General features: G+C 34.9%; 2 protein-coding genes across 3 annotated transcripts; both read left to right on the forward strand.

Annotated features, from left to right (window-relative positions):
- The first annotated feature begins 985 nt into the window (after positions 1–985).
- LOC137743577 (cytochrome P450 72A397-like) lies at positions 986–4,923 on the forward strand. 2 transcript variants are annotated; one of them, XM_068483498.1, is made up of 5 exons: positions 986–1,309; positions 1,540–1,757; positions 1,950–2,194; positions 3,221–3,608; positions 4,147–4,922. In XM_068483498.1, exons 1-5 carry the CDS (start codon positions 1,027–1,029, stop codon positions 4,570–4,572), a joined length of 1,560 nt encoding a protein of 519 aa, XP_068339599.1. In that variant the 5' UTR covers positions 986–1,026; the 3' UTR covers positions 4,573–4,922. The 2 variants fall into 2 exon arrangements, with proteins under 2 accessions (XP_068339599.1, XP_068339598.1); XM_068483497.1 differs by having other exon boundaries at positions 1,191–1,296; positions 4,147–4,923.
- A 4,473-nt stretch (positions 4,924–9,396) lies between these two features.
- LOC137743591 (cytochrome P450 72A397-like) lies at positions 9,397–12,922 on the forward strand. Its single transcript, XM_068483514.1, has 5 exons — positions 9,397–9,804; positions 10,030–10,247; positions 10,412–10,656; positions 11,204–11,591; positions 12,132–12,922. The coding sequence occupies exons 1-5, from the start codon at positions 9,522–9,524 to the stop codon at positions 12,555–12,557; spliced, it is 1,560 nt and encodes a 519-aa protein (XP_068339615.1). The 5' UTR covers positions 9,397–9,521; the 3' UTR covers positions 12,558–12,922.
- The last annotated feature ends 1,716 nt before the right edge of the window (positions 12,923–14,638 follow it).

Raw genomic sequence — 14,638 nt, forward strand, 5'->3', positions numbered from 1 at the left:
CTCATTGTTTTGATACTGAATCACATATTTGATAAAATACTATATATGGTGTAAAATTCATATAAAATCATATAAAAACTGAAGAAAAAAAATGATCCGAAAATTGCCACGGACTCCTTGAACCGTGCTCGTCGAGAAATGAGCATAAAACCTCAATTACGAGTTAAAATCAAATAAGAGGAGTTCACAAATGTTACATGGGTACTTGGTGTTTGTCGTGTTACATCATACACTTGTACAAATTTCATGATTTGTTGCTTGCTTGATTGCACCTCCTTGGCGAATTATCAAGTTCATGACCATGATTTGGTATATTGAACGTACCACGTCAAACATGTCGCCTACCCAGTCACGTACCAATCGACGAAATCTTTTTCAGATGTGTAAAATATTTTTTATTAATCTTAAACTCAAACAACCGCCATACATTAGTGGTTATGCGCAATTGTGGATGCATATCTATCAAAATTAGTCCAAGGACTCCACGTTTATAACACACACAAAAACAAGATACTCTTTTGTTACCAATTTAATATGTAACAAACTTTTATTTATCAACTGAATCACTTTTTGAATGCGTAATAAATATTTATTAGACAAAAGATGCCACCAAATCTATCAAAATTAGTCCTCTCCACTTTTACTACACACAAAAACAAGATATATAACAAAGCTTTTATTCAACAGGTGGTGCATTTTTTTTAATGTAATAAAGCACTTATTAGACGGATGATCCCACCATATATATATCTTGGTTGCAAGATAAACTTGTCCACCAGTATAATGATAAGTGTTGATTGGGAAGGACAAAATTATTTTGTTTTTAATCAAAAGGAACACACGATAAAATTTGTGGAAGGACTTGTATGGATTTGGGGGATAAGGAGTTCATCGAGTTTCATACAATATTGAAGCCATTTAATAGTAAACTCAGACTCCATATGTAGTATTATAAAAACAAAAGTATATAAGAATTTTCTTTCTTTCAATTGAACTCCATCTCTCTTTCTCTTCTCTCTCACACCAATGGAACTTTCCATGGAGCCTTTTAGTGTCGTTCTAAGTGTTGTTTTGGTTAGCATAGTTGCATGCGCATGGAGGGTGCTGAATTGGGTGTGGTTGAGGCCAAAGGACCTAGAAAAATGTCTGAGGCAGCAAGGACTTGCGGGAAATTCATACAGGCTTTGGTCAGGAGACCTGAGAGAAAGCTCCATAATGCTCAAAGAAGCAATGTCTAAACCCATGAACCTCTCCCACGATACAGCGCCACGAGTCCTCCCTTTTGTCCACCAATCTGTGAGCACTTATGGTATATATGTTATCTTTCGTCATTTCCTTGTACAGAATTAATACTTTCCTTATGACAATATTAATTAGCTGCTAAGTATAATGTTCTCTTACCAAAATAAGAGAGCTTTTGGTGAAAGTTTGTAAAAATATTCACAATCTTATTTATAACTGTGGTAAGACACTGCCGATGACTTCTTGTAAAAAATTTCTTATGTGTTAATACTTTTACGGTAAAAAATAAAAATGCAGGTAAGAATTCTTTTATGTGGATTGGCCCAACACCAAGGGTTAATATCACAAATCCAGAAGATTTGAAAGACATCTTTACAAAGCACGAGGATTTTCCAAAGCCAGCACTAAATCCGCTAGTCAAGTTGTTAGCAACTGGTCTAGCAAACTATGAAGGTGATAAATGGGCAAAACACCGAAGAATTGTTAACCCAGCATTCCATTCAGAGAAGCTAAAGGTATTATATATACATACTCTTGACAATATTCATTATTTAAGTTAATTTCTGAAGTTTTAACAGTTTGATTCAATCGGATTATTATTAGGTGTGCATTATATCATGAAATTGATCGTTCCTGCTTTTTTTTTTTGTTTTTTTTGTTTTTTTTTTTTTTTTTTTACCTTCTTTGTTGTTCTTTGTTTGCTGTAGCGTATGTTACCGTCATTTTATCAAAGTTGTAGCGAGATGATTGAGGAATGGGAGAGCTTGGTGTCCAAAGACAGTTCATGTGAGTTAGATGTCTGGCCTTATCTTCAAAATGTGACAGCCGATGTAATTTCACGAACATCATTTGGAAGTAGCTACAAAGAAGGAAGGGAAATATTTCAACTCCTGAAAGTGCAAACCGAACTTACAATAAAAACGATACAAACTGTTTACATTCCAGGATGGAGGTAAAATTATATATTCTTTCAAAAATGATACTTTTTAAGTTCCTTTATAATTAAAATTAATTAGCAATATGGAGAGTAACTCAACTTCTTTATCAACATGCCCCTCACGTGTGGCAAACTTTCAAGCCTAACATGTTGATAACACAAACGGGATGATGTGGAGCACGTGTGGCCATTGGGCTTCATACGTGGAACAACCTATTCTGATACCATAAAAATGTTCTACCATAGAACTAATTGGCCATATGAATAGCCTATTTATAAGCTTATGCAAGGTTCCTCATCCCAACAATGTGAGATTCATTCTCAACACTCTTATCACATTTTTCATATCACATTAGTACCACACTGTAATAGATGTGAGACTCACTTGTATTGATGGGTCCTACCTTCAATAGAAAGATAGTATAAATATGGAATGGAAATGTGGTAAGTGTAACATACTCCTATTAAGGGTAATGTTAAGGAGACTAGATTTATAGACAAAATTTGCAAACTAAATGATGTGTCACCAATAAAAATGAACATATTTATCAACGTTTAAGTAATAATTCAATCATCAACTTTTACATCATTTAATTTATAAAATTTAATCTCCCTAGCATTACCTCTCCTATTATTATTATTTTTTTTTTATTAAGCTGGTAATTAACTATTGAAAACAATGCAGTCGATCTTTACATAAGCGGTGAACGACTGAAATCGGTGACCGGTGCCCTATGGCTTGTTTTCTTGTAGTGATCCAACGAAAATAAAAGCATATTATCCAAAGCTTTTTGTGTCATTTGTAAATAGTGTGAAGGGTTTTGTTTGGTAAAGTTATTAGAGAACCAATATTTCAGTAGAAAAAAAATCCCTACGAGAGGCGGGTTCTCTACAAGTTAAATCTCACACTTGAGTTTTTTTTTTTTTTTTTTTTTTTTTCTTCACATCCATATTAATCAACTTAAATTTACTCGCTTTCTTCAATCATATCGTGTGTATATATCTTACAAAATCCATTGGAATAATACTGCTATTGTGTAGGTTTCTACCAACCAAGATGAATAAGAGGATGAAAGGAGTTGACAAAAAAATCAGAGAGTTACTCATGGGTATTATAAATAAAAGAGAAGAGGCGATCAAGGCAGGCAAAGCCACAAAAGATGACTTGTTAGGTTTGCTTTTGGATTCCAACTTCAAGGAAATTAAGGAACATGGGAACAAAAGAAAAGTTGGAATGAGCACTCAAGACGTTCTTGAGGAGTGCAAGCTGTTTTACTTTGCCGGGCAAGAGACCACTTCAGTATTGCTGGTTTGGACGATGGTTTTACTAAGTGAAAACCAGAATTGGCAAGATCGTGCAAGAGAAGAGGTTTTGCAAGTCTTTGGAGGCAACAAACCAGATTTTGATGGGCTAAATCACCTGAAAGTTGTAAGTATTGAATGCGTTTACATCTACATTTCACATTCAAAAAAAGAAACATTTACCTCAAAAACAAAAGTTCTATATTTACTTGAAAATTTTCGTTAGGTTTAAAAGAAACATAAAACAAATTAATCAAATATTTTTAGATATATTCTCGCTATAAAAACATTTTGATGTCATGCATGGTGGAAATCATCAAACACTAGAGTTACTTTTGTTTACCAAAAGTATGTTGCTAGCTACAAAGTGAACATGAACTACACTTTTTGGGAAATCAAATCTGATGGATGATTGTGACTCACATTCTAACAACATAATTAAGCATGTCAGGTTGAATATAGTCTGGTAAGAGAACATTTCTCCAAGTTTGCATAAGCTCGTTGAGACTCCTGATGCGCATTTTCTTTCGTACAATTTTAAATTTCTTCCATCTCATTTTTTTGTTTAATTCGATGGTCCTTTGATGTTGAAGATGAATACGAATTTGTATTATACAAGCCAATCTTAACTTAATTATGTATTGTTTGGTTGTATAACTCTACAGGTAACCATGATTTTACTTGAAGCTCTACGATTATACCCACCAGTTGTTATGCTCACTCGAACGATTCACAAGAAAACACAATTTGTAGAATTCTCATTACCGGCTGGGGCCGAAATTTCCTTGCCCACAGTACTAGTTCACCATGACAAAGAATTGTGGTGTGATGATGCAACGCAGTTTAAGCCAGAGAGGTTTTCAGATGGAGTTTCAAAAGCAACAAAGAACAAACTTATATACTTCCCTTTTGGAGGGGGTGCACGGATTTGCATTGGACAAAACTTTGCTATGATGGAAGCAAAACTGGCCTTAACATTGATCTTACAACACTTCACCTTTGAGCTTTCTCCATCCTATGCTCATGCTCCTTCTAGAAAAATCACCCTTCAACCACAGTTTGGTGCCCATATCATTTTACACAAACTTTGATTAGTTATGATCAAGGTTTTAAAAGACGATAGGCACTAGTCGGACGGCGAGTTGGGGCTTAGCGCCTAGGCAGCTATGCGGGATCTAGGCGGGCTCCTAGGCAGACTAGGCAGATTTAACTAAATTCATTATATTTCATGTAAATAAGTGTATGTTTATACTTAAAATATATATAATTTCATCATAAACTACAACATAGAATGACACATATATTATGAAGTATTGGACATAATGAAAACATGGGGAACAAGTATATAATGTGTGCTCATTTAAGTATTCAACAAGTCTCTTACAATTTATTAAAAAAAAATACAATGCAAAATGAAAGTTATCTATTTTCTACCTAAGTAAGTCGCAACCTGGAAAGGTGGCTAGGCTATGCTCATGCTTCTTCTAGAAAAATCACCCTTCAACCACAGTTTGGTGCCCATATCATTTTACACAAACTTTGATTAGTTATGATCAAGGTTCTAAAAAATACTAGGCGCTAGTCGGACAGCGAGCTGGGGTTTAGTGCCTAGGCGGCTAGGCGGGGTTTAGGCGGGTGCCTAGGCAGACTAGGCGGATTTAACTAAATCCATTATATTTCATGTAAATAAGTGTAGTTTATACTTACAATATATATAATTTCATCATAAACTACAAAATAAAATGACACATAAATTATGAAGTATTGGACATATAAAAACATGGAAAACAAGCATATAATGTGTGCTCATTTAAGTATTCAACAAGTCTCTTACAATTTATTGAAAAAAAAATAAAATGCAAAATGAAAGTTATCTATTTTCTGCCTAAATGAGTCACAACCTAGACGGGTGTCTAGACGGGTCTAGACAAACTAGGCAGGTGCCTCACCAGGTTTAGGCCCCCTTTCTTAATTTTCAAACTCTTAGGCATTAATCGGGCGGTGGCCAGCCGCCTAGCACCTAGGCCGCCACTAGGTGAGGATTTTTAGAACAGTAGTTATGATTGATTTGGCCGTTGCACAAAAGTTGATGAAAAAGTTGATGAAGAATGGATATCAAACTAATAAAGATGGTCATGCGTTTGTATTAAACGATGTATTATAAAACTATAGATATAATGATGCTAAATTAATAAAGGTGTGGTGATTTCCACACATCCTATTTTAACTCTCAGTTTTATAGTTTTTTAGAGTGTGTGAAGTAAAATGGGATGTGTGAAGGTGGTTGTATGAGAATTGGATCGGTCTAATGATATTTTTTGCACTAACTTTTATATAAATTACATTCGACAATGATGAAAACTTTATCCTACTAAGTGGGGTCGTTTATACGAATCATAGAAAACCACTGTGCTCTATTTTTAGCCAAGTCTTTCTTTAACTCAAGTACTCAATGTCTTTTCTTAAAGTCTCTTTCTAAGTCTTAATAAGTCTTTCTCTACACCTTTTTCCCTAAGCCCCTATCTCATAATCGCATTTCTAACCGGAGTATCTATAGGTAGGGGTGGGTTCAATTTCATTCGATTCATTTTTTTCCTAAAACCGAAACCCAACCAAAACTTCGGTTCGGTTCAGTTTTTTTCGGTTTGGTTTTGTTTGGTTCGGTTTCAGTACGGTTTCGATTTTTTTATTTTATAAAACTTATCTTTTTTTTAATATGAAGTTTAGAAAAGAGGCTTGCATTGGTAGACTAAGAATAAGAAAATGGGGAAAGTAGGAAGATAGTTGTACATATACAAGATCATATAAACCAATCATATTCTATCAACAACCTCAATTGCAAAGAAAATGATCACCGTATCCATTCAAAAAGCAAACAAATAGAGAAACTCTTCCAAGTTCCAAAGCATTCCAAAACTTTCCTGCATAACCAATGGAATATCCTCCCTAATTGAACCAATTATGCTCCTTGAAAAATCCCTAGGCTAAGTTTCAAACTTGGCAACAAAGTTTCACAAAAGAAATAAGTTGGGCATACATTCATAAAGTGTAAGGATTCGGTTTGATTTCCAAACCTTCAAAAATGAAACCGAACCAATAAAGTTTGGTTTGGTTCAGTTTTTCCTTTTTTGGTTTTTGGTTTTTCAGTTTAGGTTTGGTGTTCGGTCCCTTTTTTTTGGTTTTCGGTTTTTTGAACCCACACCTATCTATAGGTCTTCAATTCACATGTCCAAACGACCTTATTCGATTTTCTCTCATCTTATCTTCAATTGTGGCCACTCTTTCTTTATCTCGAATATCCTCCTTCGTTGGAACCAATTTTGCATCTCGCTGTAAGTGGTGGTTGAGCACAAACTTGAGCAACCTGCAAAGCAATAAACAATCGTGAGCAAGCCTAATATTAGGGGTGTGCCGGCCAAAGGTTCTCCGACGGTCAAGTTAGTCAATGACTTTAGACTCAAGCAGTGGCCAAGAAAAGTGAAGTGTTTAGATTGCGTTACCATAGATGAACCTTAGATGGAATGTAGGGAGAGAGACTTGATTTGAGACACGTGTCCTTTGTAATGCAGACACGTAATAGAGACCACCGTGTTGTTTACCCAAACCAATCATCTTCCCCGTAGCCATGTCCTGCAAGACACAAAAAGTGGGAAACAAAAGGACACAACAATTTAAAAAATTTGTGACTTTACTGACAAACATGAGATTTAAGCGAAAAGAGGAAACACATAAAACTTTGTCAAAGATGATATCTGAATTGAAAGGTCCAATGCCGGTGGAAGTGATTGGAACGATCCGGTGGGTAAATTAACAGTGGGTATTGGGCAAGATTCTGTCTTTGGTGAAATGTGGTCAGTAGCTCCGCCAGTCAAAATCCAAAGTTAAAGTAGAATTAATTTAGACATCTCTAAAGGGTGACATACCTGAATCATTTGCATAGGAATTGTTCTTACTAAAGACGCGGTTTGCATTTGTTATAAATATGGTGTGAGCGAGTTGTTGATGCTTTTTTTGCAGAAAACCCATTTATTGGGTTCAGTTGAGAAGATTGTGAATTGGAGAACTGGGCCAGCGCATGAAAATTTTGAGACTGCTGGCCTCAATTGGAGGTCTGGGCCGGACCTGCAGAGACATCTGCTGTGTTGGCAGCATGTAAGAAGGCAGGTGCCTTGTCGTCCGCGCTGGCAGATGCGTTGGCTGCATTACTGGCAGATGCGTTGGCTGCATTTGTTGGCAGCATGCTTTGACTTCATGTTACGATGATGATGCATTTGCTGTGATGCATCTGATGATTCATTTGCTGCCATGGGACATCAGCCCAACGAAAGTCTGATGGCTTACTCAAATATGCATTTGATCCTGTGGAAAAATCTTGGTATTGGGTCTAGACTTTTCTTGTAGTGTAGTGTTGAAAACTGGATTTTGTGTTTTCTGGCAGCGGAAAAATTTTGAGAATTGTGCTTTGTGATTTTCAAAAATATGATTTAGTCTTATAGTTTAATAGTATTTATTTTAAAAATAGGAGATTTATAACTTGAATAAATATTTAATAAATAATTTGGTGAATGATTTTTTGGTTATTTTCATTGTCAACAATACAAGATATATATAATATATATATGTATACACACACCATTCAACCACACCTATTTCTAAGGCTAGGAATCCGTGATTCATCTTTGATGAGATTTGATCTTAGACAAAATCAGGAAAGTAAAATATTACAATTATATGACAAAGATAATTCTTAACAGTTGTAAACTCAACTATTATGGGCTATAATTATTTTTCAAGGACACTTGTTTGTTTTTAAGTCATTCTCCAAAACCGTCAATGAAAAAGTTGAGTTATTTTTCCTTTTATGCATGATAGATGACTGCATTCTTCAAATGAATAGAAGAAAATCATTCACTACCTATCTTTCCAAAAGTTTGACCCTGTGTCTTCATATGCATCTTTGCTCATATGCTCGACAATAAACGTCACCTCTTATTCCCACTATGGAATCCATTAGTATTACAGACATGGCTTCTCTGCCCTTCCACTTCCTATACACTCTCATCTTCTCTTATTTGTGCAATTACAGTTAAATCACGTCAACATTTTATATTATTATTACTTTTATCTGACCGCACAAAATAGGAGGGGATGGGAGTGTCTGAGAAGTGAGAGGGCAGAGAAGCTAGGTCCTATTATTACAGACAAGGATTGTCTGCCCTCCCACTTCTTGTGCCCTCCTATTTGTGTGATCATGATGATTAAGCCACGTCAACATTTTATATTATTTTTTATAAAGACAATAAGACAAAAATAAATAGTAATATAAAATGTTGACGTGACTTAACCGTGATTACACAAAACAAGATAACATAAAAAAAACACGAGAAGTGAGAGGACAGACAATCCTTGTCATATTATTACACTTCTGATGTGATATGTCGGCAAGGAAATTTGCGATTGTTAAAAGGAAGAACGGCACCACCACAAAAGACCACAAAGTGAAATGCACTCGTCATGGCTGAACTCATCACAAAATTAGTCCAAGGATTCCTAAAAAAGGATACCCCACCACAACAAGGACCACAAAGTCAAATGCACTCGTCCTGGCTGAACTCGTATCAAAAACCAGATATCCTCTTATCACTAATTTATCATGTAAGAAACTTTTAATTATTGACTGATTAACTTTTTGTATGCATAACAAGTATTTTTTAGACTAATGATGCCATCAAATTTAACAAAATTAGCCCATCAACTCAACTCTTACTACGCACAAAAACAAGATATATTTATATAACAAAGCTTTTATAAGACGGTTGGCACATTATTTGAAAATGTAATAAAGCATTTAATAGATGGATGATCTTACCGTATATATTTTAGTTGTAAGACAAACTTCTCCACCAGTACAGTGATATAGGTGTTGATTGAGAAGGACAAAAATATTTTGTTCTTAATCAAAAGGATCACACACTCGCTAAAATTGTGGAAGGACTTGTACGGATGAACTCCATCTCTCTCTCTCTTCTCTATCACACCAATGGAAGTTTCAATGGCGCCTTTTAGTGTTGTTCTAAGTGTTGTTTTGGTCAGCGTAGTAGCATGCGCATGGAGGGTGCTGAATTGGGTGTGGCTGAGGCCGAAGAAGCTAGAAAAATGCCTTAGGCAACAAGGACTTGCTGGCAATTCATACAGGCTTTGGTCAGGAGACCTGAAAGAAATATCCATGATGCTAAAAGAAGCAGTGTCTAAACCCATGAACCTCTCCCATGATACAGCGCCACGAGTCCTCCCTTATGCCCACCAATCTGTGAGCACTTATGGTATGTTAATTATCTTTCGTCATTTCCTTGTACAGATCAATACCATCCTTATGTCAATATTCGCTGCTAAGTATAATCTTCCCTTACAAAAATAAGATAGCTTTTGGTGACAGTTTGTAAAAATATTCACAATCTGATATATAGAAGTGGTAAGACGCTGCCGATGACTTCTTGTAAAGAAGTTCTTATATATTAAAACGTTTATGGTAAAATATAAAAATGCAGGTAAGAATTCTTTCATTTGGATTGGCCCAACACCAAGGGTTAATATCACAAATCCAGAAGATTTGAAAAACATCTTTACAAAGCACGAAGATTTTCCGAAGCTAACAGCAAACCCGCTAGTCAAGTTGTTACTAACAGGTCTAGCAAACTATGGAGGTGAGAAATGGGCAAAACACCGAAAAATTATTAACCCAGCATTCCATTCAGAGAAGCTGAAGGTATTATATATACATACTCTTGACAGTATCCATTATTTAAATTAATTTCTCAAGTTTTAACAGTTTGATTCGATCGGATTAATATTAGGTGTGCATTATATCATGGAATTGATCATTTCGGCTTTTTTTTTCTTCCATTTTTTGTTGTTCTTTGTTTGCTATAGCGTATGTTACCCGCAATTTACCAAAGTTGCAGCGAGATGATTGAGGAATGGGAGAGCTTGGTGTCCAAAGAGAGTTCATATGAGTTGGATGTGTGGCCTTATCTTCAAAATATGACAGCAGATGTGATTTCACGAACATCATTTGGAAGTAGCTACAAAGAAGGAAGAGAAATATTTCAACTCTTGAAACTGCAAATAGAACTTACAATGAAAACGAAACAAAGTGTTTACATTCCAGGATGGAGGTAAATTTATATTTTCTTTAAAATAATAAAGTTGAGGTTCCGTCATAAAACCAATTGGCAATATAGAGAGTAATCCAACTTACTTATAAACTCATGTAAAGTCTCTCTTTCCATCAATATGGAATTCATTCTCAACACTCTTATCAAACTTTTCATATCACATTGGTACCATCCTTTTGTAGGATTGAGACCAACTTGTATTGGTGGACCCTACCTCTTAGAAAAATGGTACAAACATGGTATGAAAATTAGGTAAGCATAGCATACTCTTATTCTTTTATTAAGCTGGTAAATAACTATCATCCAAAACTTTTTGTGTCATTTGTAAATAGTGTGAAAGGTTGTTAGGAGAAGTTATTAGAGAAACCAATATTTCAGTAGAAAAAGTCCCTACGAGAGGCGGGTTCTCTACAAGTTAAATCTCATAATTGGGTTTTTTTTCTTTTCACATCCATATTAATCAATTTAAATGTACTCGTTTTCTTCGATAATATCGTATCTATAGCTTACAAAACCCATTGGAATAACATATACTTCTATTATGCAGATTTCTACCAACCAAGATGAATAAGAGGTTGAAAGGAGTTGACAACGAAGTAAGAGAGTTATTAATGGGTATTATAAATAAAAGAGAAGAGGCGATCAAGGCAGGCGAAGCCGCAAAAGATGACTTATTAGGTTTGCTCTTGGAGTCCAACAACAAGGAAATAAAGGAACATGGGAACAAAAAAGAAGTTGGAATGAGCATTCAAGACATTCTTGGTGAGTGTAAGCTGTTTTACTTTGCCGGGCAAGAGACCACTTCAACATTGCTGGTTTGGACGATGGTTTTACTAAGTGAAAACCAGAATTGGCAAGATCGTGCAAGAGAAGAGGTTTTGCAAGTCTTTGGAGGGGAAAAACCAGACGTTGATGGGCTAAATCACCTTAAAGTTGTAAGTATAGAATGTGTATACATTCACATTTTACATTTTTTTTTTTAAATATTTAAAATAAAAAACGTTCATTTATATTTTAATTTGAACATTTTCATTAGGTTTACAAGCGAAAATAAAACAAATTAATCAAATATCAAAATGACATATTCTCGCTAGAAAAACATTTTGATGTTATGCATGGCGGAATCATCAAACCTTGGAGTTATTTTTGTTTACCAAATGTATGCGATAGGAAAATGCGTATGTTGCTATAAAGTGAATATGAACTACACTTATTGGGAAACCAAATCTGATAGGCAGTTGTGATTTACATTCTAACAACATAATTAAGCATGTCAAGTTGAATATAGGCTGGTGAGAGAACATTTCTCCAAGCTTCCATAAGCTCGTTCAGACTCCTAATGCACATTTTCTTTTGTACAATTTTAGGTTAGTTCATCTCATTTTTTGTTTAATTCGATGGTCCTTTGATGTTGAAGATGGATATGAATTTAAGTTTAACTTAATATGTATTGGTTTGGTTTTATAACTCTCCAGGTAACCATGATTTTACTTGAAGCTCTACGATTATATCCATCAATTGTTACACTCTCTCGAATGATTCACAAGAAAACACAATTTACAGAATTCTCATTACCGGCTGGAGTCGAAATTTCCCTGCCCACAGTACTAATTCAGCATGACAAAGAATTGTGGGGTGATGATGCAACGCAGTTTAAGCCAATGAGGTTTGCAGAAGGAGTTTCAAAGGCAACAAAGAACAAACTTACATACTTCCCCTTTGGAGGGGGTGCACGGATTTGCATTGGACAAAACTTTGCTATGATGGAAGCAAAACTGGCCGTAGCATTGATCTTACAACACTTCACCTTTAAGCTTTCTCCATCCTATGCTCATGCTCCTTCTGGAATTACCACCCTTCAACCACAGTTTGGTGCGCATATCGTTTTACATAAACTTTGATTAGTTATGACGGATATACATAGCAGTTGCGACAAAAGTTGATGAAGAATAAGGACATCAATATATTCTCATAATTTAATCAATATTGATATTAACTTAATAATTATTTATTGTCATTCCATTGTAATGAGTCCTATACATATTCATGGATTAACAGTACTACTCAATGAATTATTTCTGGCAATACAACGTACGTTAAATAGTTGGGGGCATGTAAGTCGTTTTACCATGTAGGACGAGACTATCTGAGAGTTGCTTGTTTGGACAATGGTTTTGGTGAGTAGATATCAAAGTTGCCAGGCTCGTGCAAGAGAAGAGGTTTTGAAGTGTAGTTTGGTAACAGCAACCTGGATTTAGGTGGGCTACTTCACCTAAAACTTGTAACTATAGCTAGTGGAATAATACTTTCATTCCCCACTTGCAAATAAGCATTTTTCCTGAAGAAATTTCATATTCAAAACCTTCAATTTCTTAATATTCAATTAAAGACCATACCTACAAAATATATTCAATCAGATATGATTTACTCATCTAAATTTATTAAATAAATGGATAATTTATTATTAATTAGCATGTTACTTGGTACCTACATTATTGATTTGTTTAACACGGCATGCATGTTTTATTTTACAGTCCAGATGTTCTCTTCTCTTCTGTAACAACTGGAATAACTTTGTTGCGACAACTTTAAAATTGTTTCAAAAAGATAGTTTCAAACTTTGTGTGCCACTATAATAATAGTAATATTATAGGAGATACCAAACCTGTCCCGAAACTTCAATCTCAAATGACGTGGCATCTTCTCATTTGTTCCTAATTGGAACCACTTTACTAGCTATTACATCCTCTTATAAAAAATTGGGAAATATTTTTTATTATTTAATTACTTGTATTTTTTGTATCATCACATTTCAGACACGTGTACCCGGGATGGAATGATCAACTTGAAACTCGTCATTTATATGTAAGTGGATATTCCACTTTACAAGAGATGTGATTCTGTAAAATTAATGTAACTGATAATTTATAATTCTTAAAAATTATCACTTTTGACTAATTAACTAAAAAATGCCACAGGTAACCATGATTTTATACGAGGTTCTTAGGTCATACCCTCCACTACCTGTGCTTGTTCGAGCTATGCACAAGGAAAACAGCTTGGAAATTTGTTACTCTTTCAGTCCTTGTTCACCTTGACCAAGAACTGTGTAATACCCCGTATTTAAAAAAAAAATAGTTATATGTATATATGTATGTATGTGAGTAATTATTTTTACGTACAAGAACCTATTTTCGATATGTAGAATAGTTTCAATGTAAAATCCTTTTGCTACAAATTATTTCAAAAACTAGCAATTTCATGTTCATATGTAATTAGAGATATTTTTAGTTTGAATTGGAGAAGGGAGATTAAATGAGTTTGGTTTGATTTTCCTCACAAAGGGCTGAGAGTTTGAGGTTGGACTAAATGAGTAATTTTGTCTTCATATTTTCTCTCAAAGTGGAGAGTTTGTAACGTTAGGAGTGAATGACTTGGTGATTACTCACCACTCTAAATGTGAAGGTGGAAGTCTACTTAAGGGTGAGTTGGCAAGTTTGTATTCATTAGGAATCTAACAGTTAAATGTATGGTGATGATTCATCCCTCCAAAATTTGAAGAGGTGGGATTCATATCCTTTAGACTTTGAACATGGTTTTTGAGCTTTTGCCCACTTTGCATGATATTCACCACTCTAAATAAAGGAAGATGACAACTTATTGCGGTTAGAACATTTCACGTGGCCTTTGATGCAAGGAACATCTTGCATATTATTCATTAGTTCATAATTAGCTTCACATTTGTTGTTTTTCTATTGGACCACATTTCATTGCTAAGGATTAGGACAACATTTGTTGCCTTGTTATTGGAACACATTTCATGGTGATGATTAGGTTAACAATTCGTGTGTTCCTTTTGGAACACATTTTATGTCTAATGATTGGCACAACACTTGCTTTTTTTTCTATTGGCACACTTGTGGATATTCTTTGGAGAGGAAGATGTCATGCAATCTTTATAAAGGAAGGAGCAAAAACCAAC

The sequence above is a fragment of the Pyrus communis genome, chromosome 8 (genome assembly GCF_963583255.1).
Source record: "Pyrus communis chromosome 8, drPyrComm1.1, whole genome shotgun sequence".
Classification (NCBI taxonomy): domain Eukaryota; kingdom Viridiplantae; phylum Streptophyta; class Magnoliopsida; order Rosales; family Rosaceae; genus Pyrus; species Pyrus communis.

Bases quoted from the DNA above. Each gene is read 5' to 3' on its own strand.
- LOC137743577 (XM_068483498.1), top strand. From the start codon at position 1,027: ATGGAACTTTCCATGGAGCCTTTTAGTGTCGTTCTAAGTGTTGTTTTG. The intron at 1,310-1,539 runs GTATATATGTTA...ATAAAAATGCAG, and splicing joins CCAATCTGTGAGCACTTATG to GTAAGAATTCTTTTATGTGG. The intron at 3,609-4,146 runs GTAAGTATTGAA...ATAACTCTACAG, and splicing joins GGCTAAATCACCTGAAAGTT to GTAACCATGATTTTACTTGA.
- LOC137743591 (XM_068483514.1), top strand. From the start codon at position 9,522: ATGGAAGTTTCAATGGCGCCTTTTAGTGTTGTTCTAAGTGTTGTTTTG. The intron at 9,805-10,029 runs GTATGTTAATTA...ATAAAAATGCAG, and splicing joins CCAATCTGTGAGCACTTATG to GTAAGAATTCTTTCATTTGG. The intron at 10,657-11,203 runs GTAAATTTATAT...TCTATTATGCAG, and splicing joins GTTTACATTCCAGGATGGAG to ATTTCTACCAACCAAGATGA.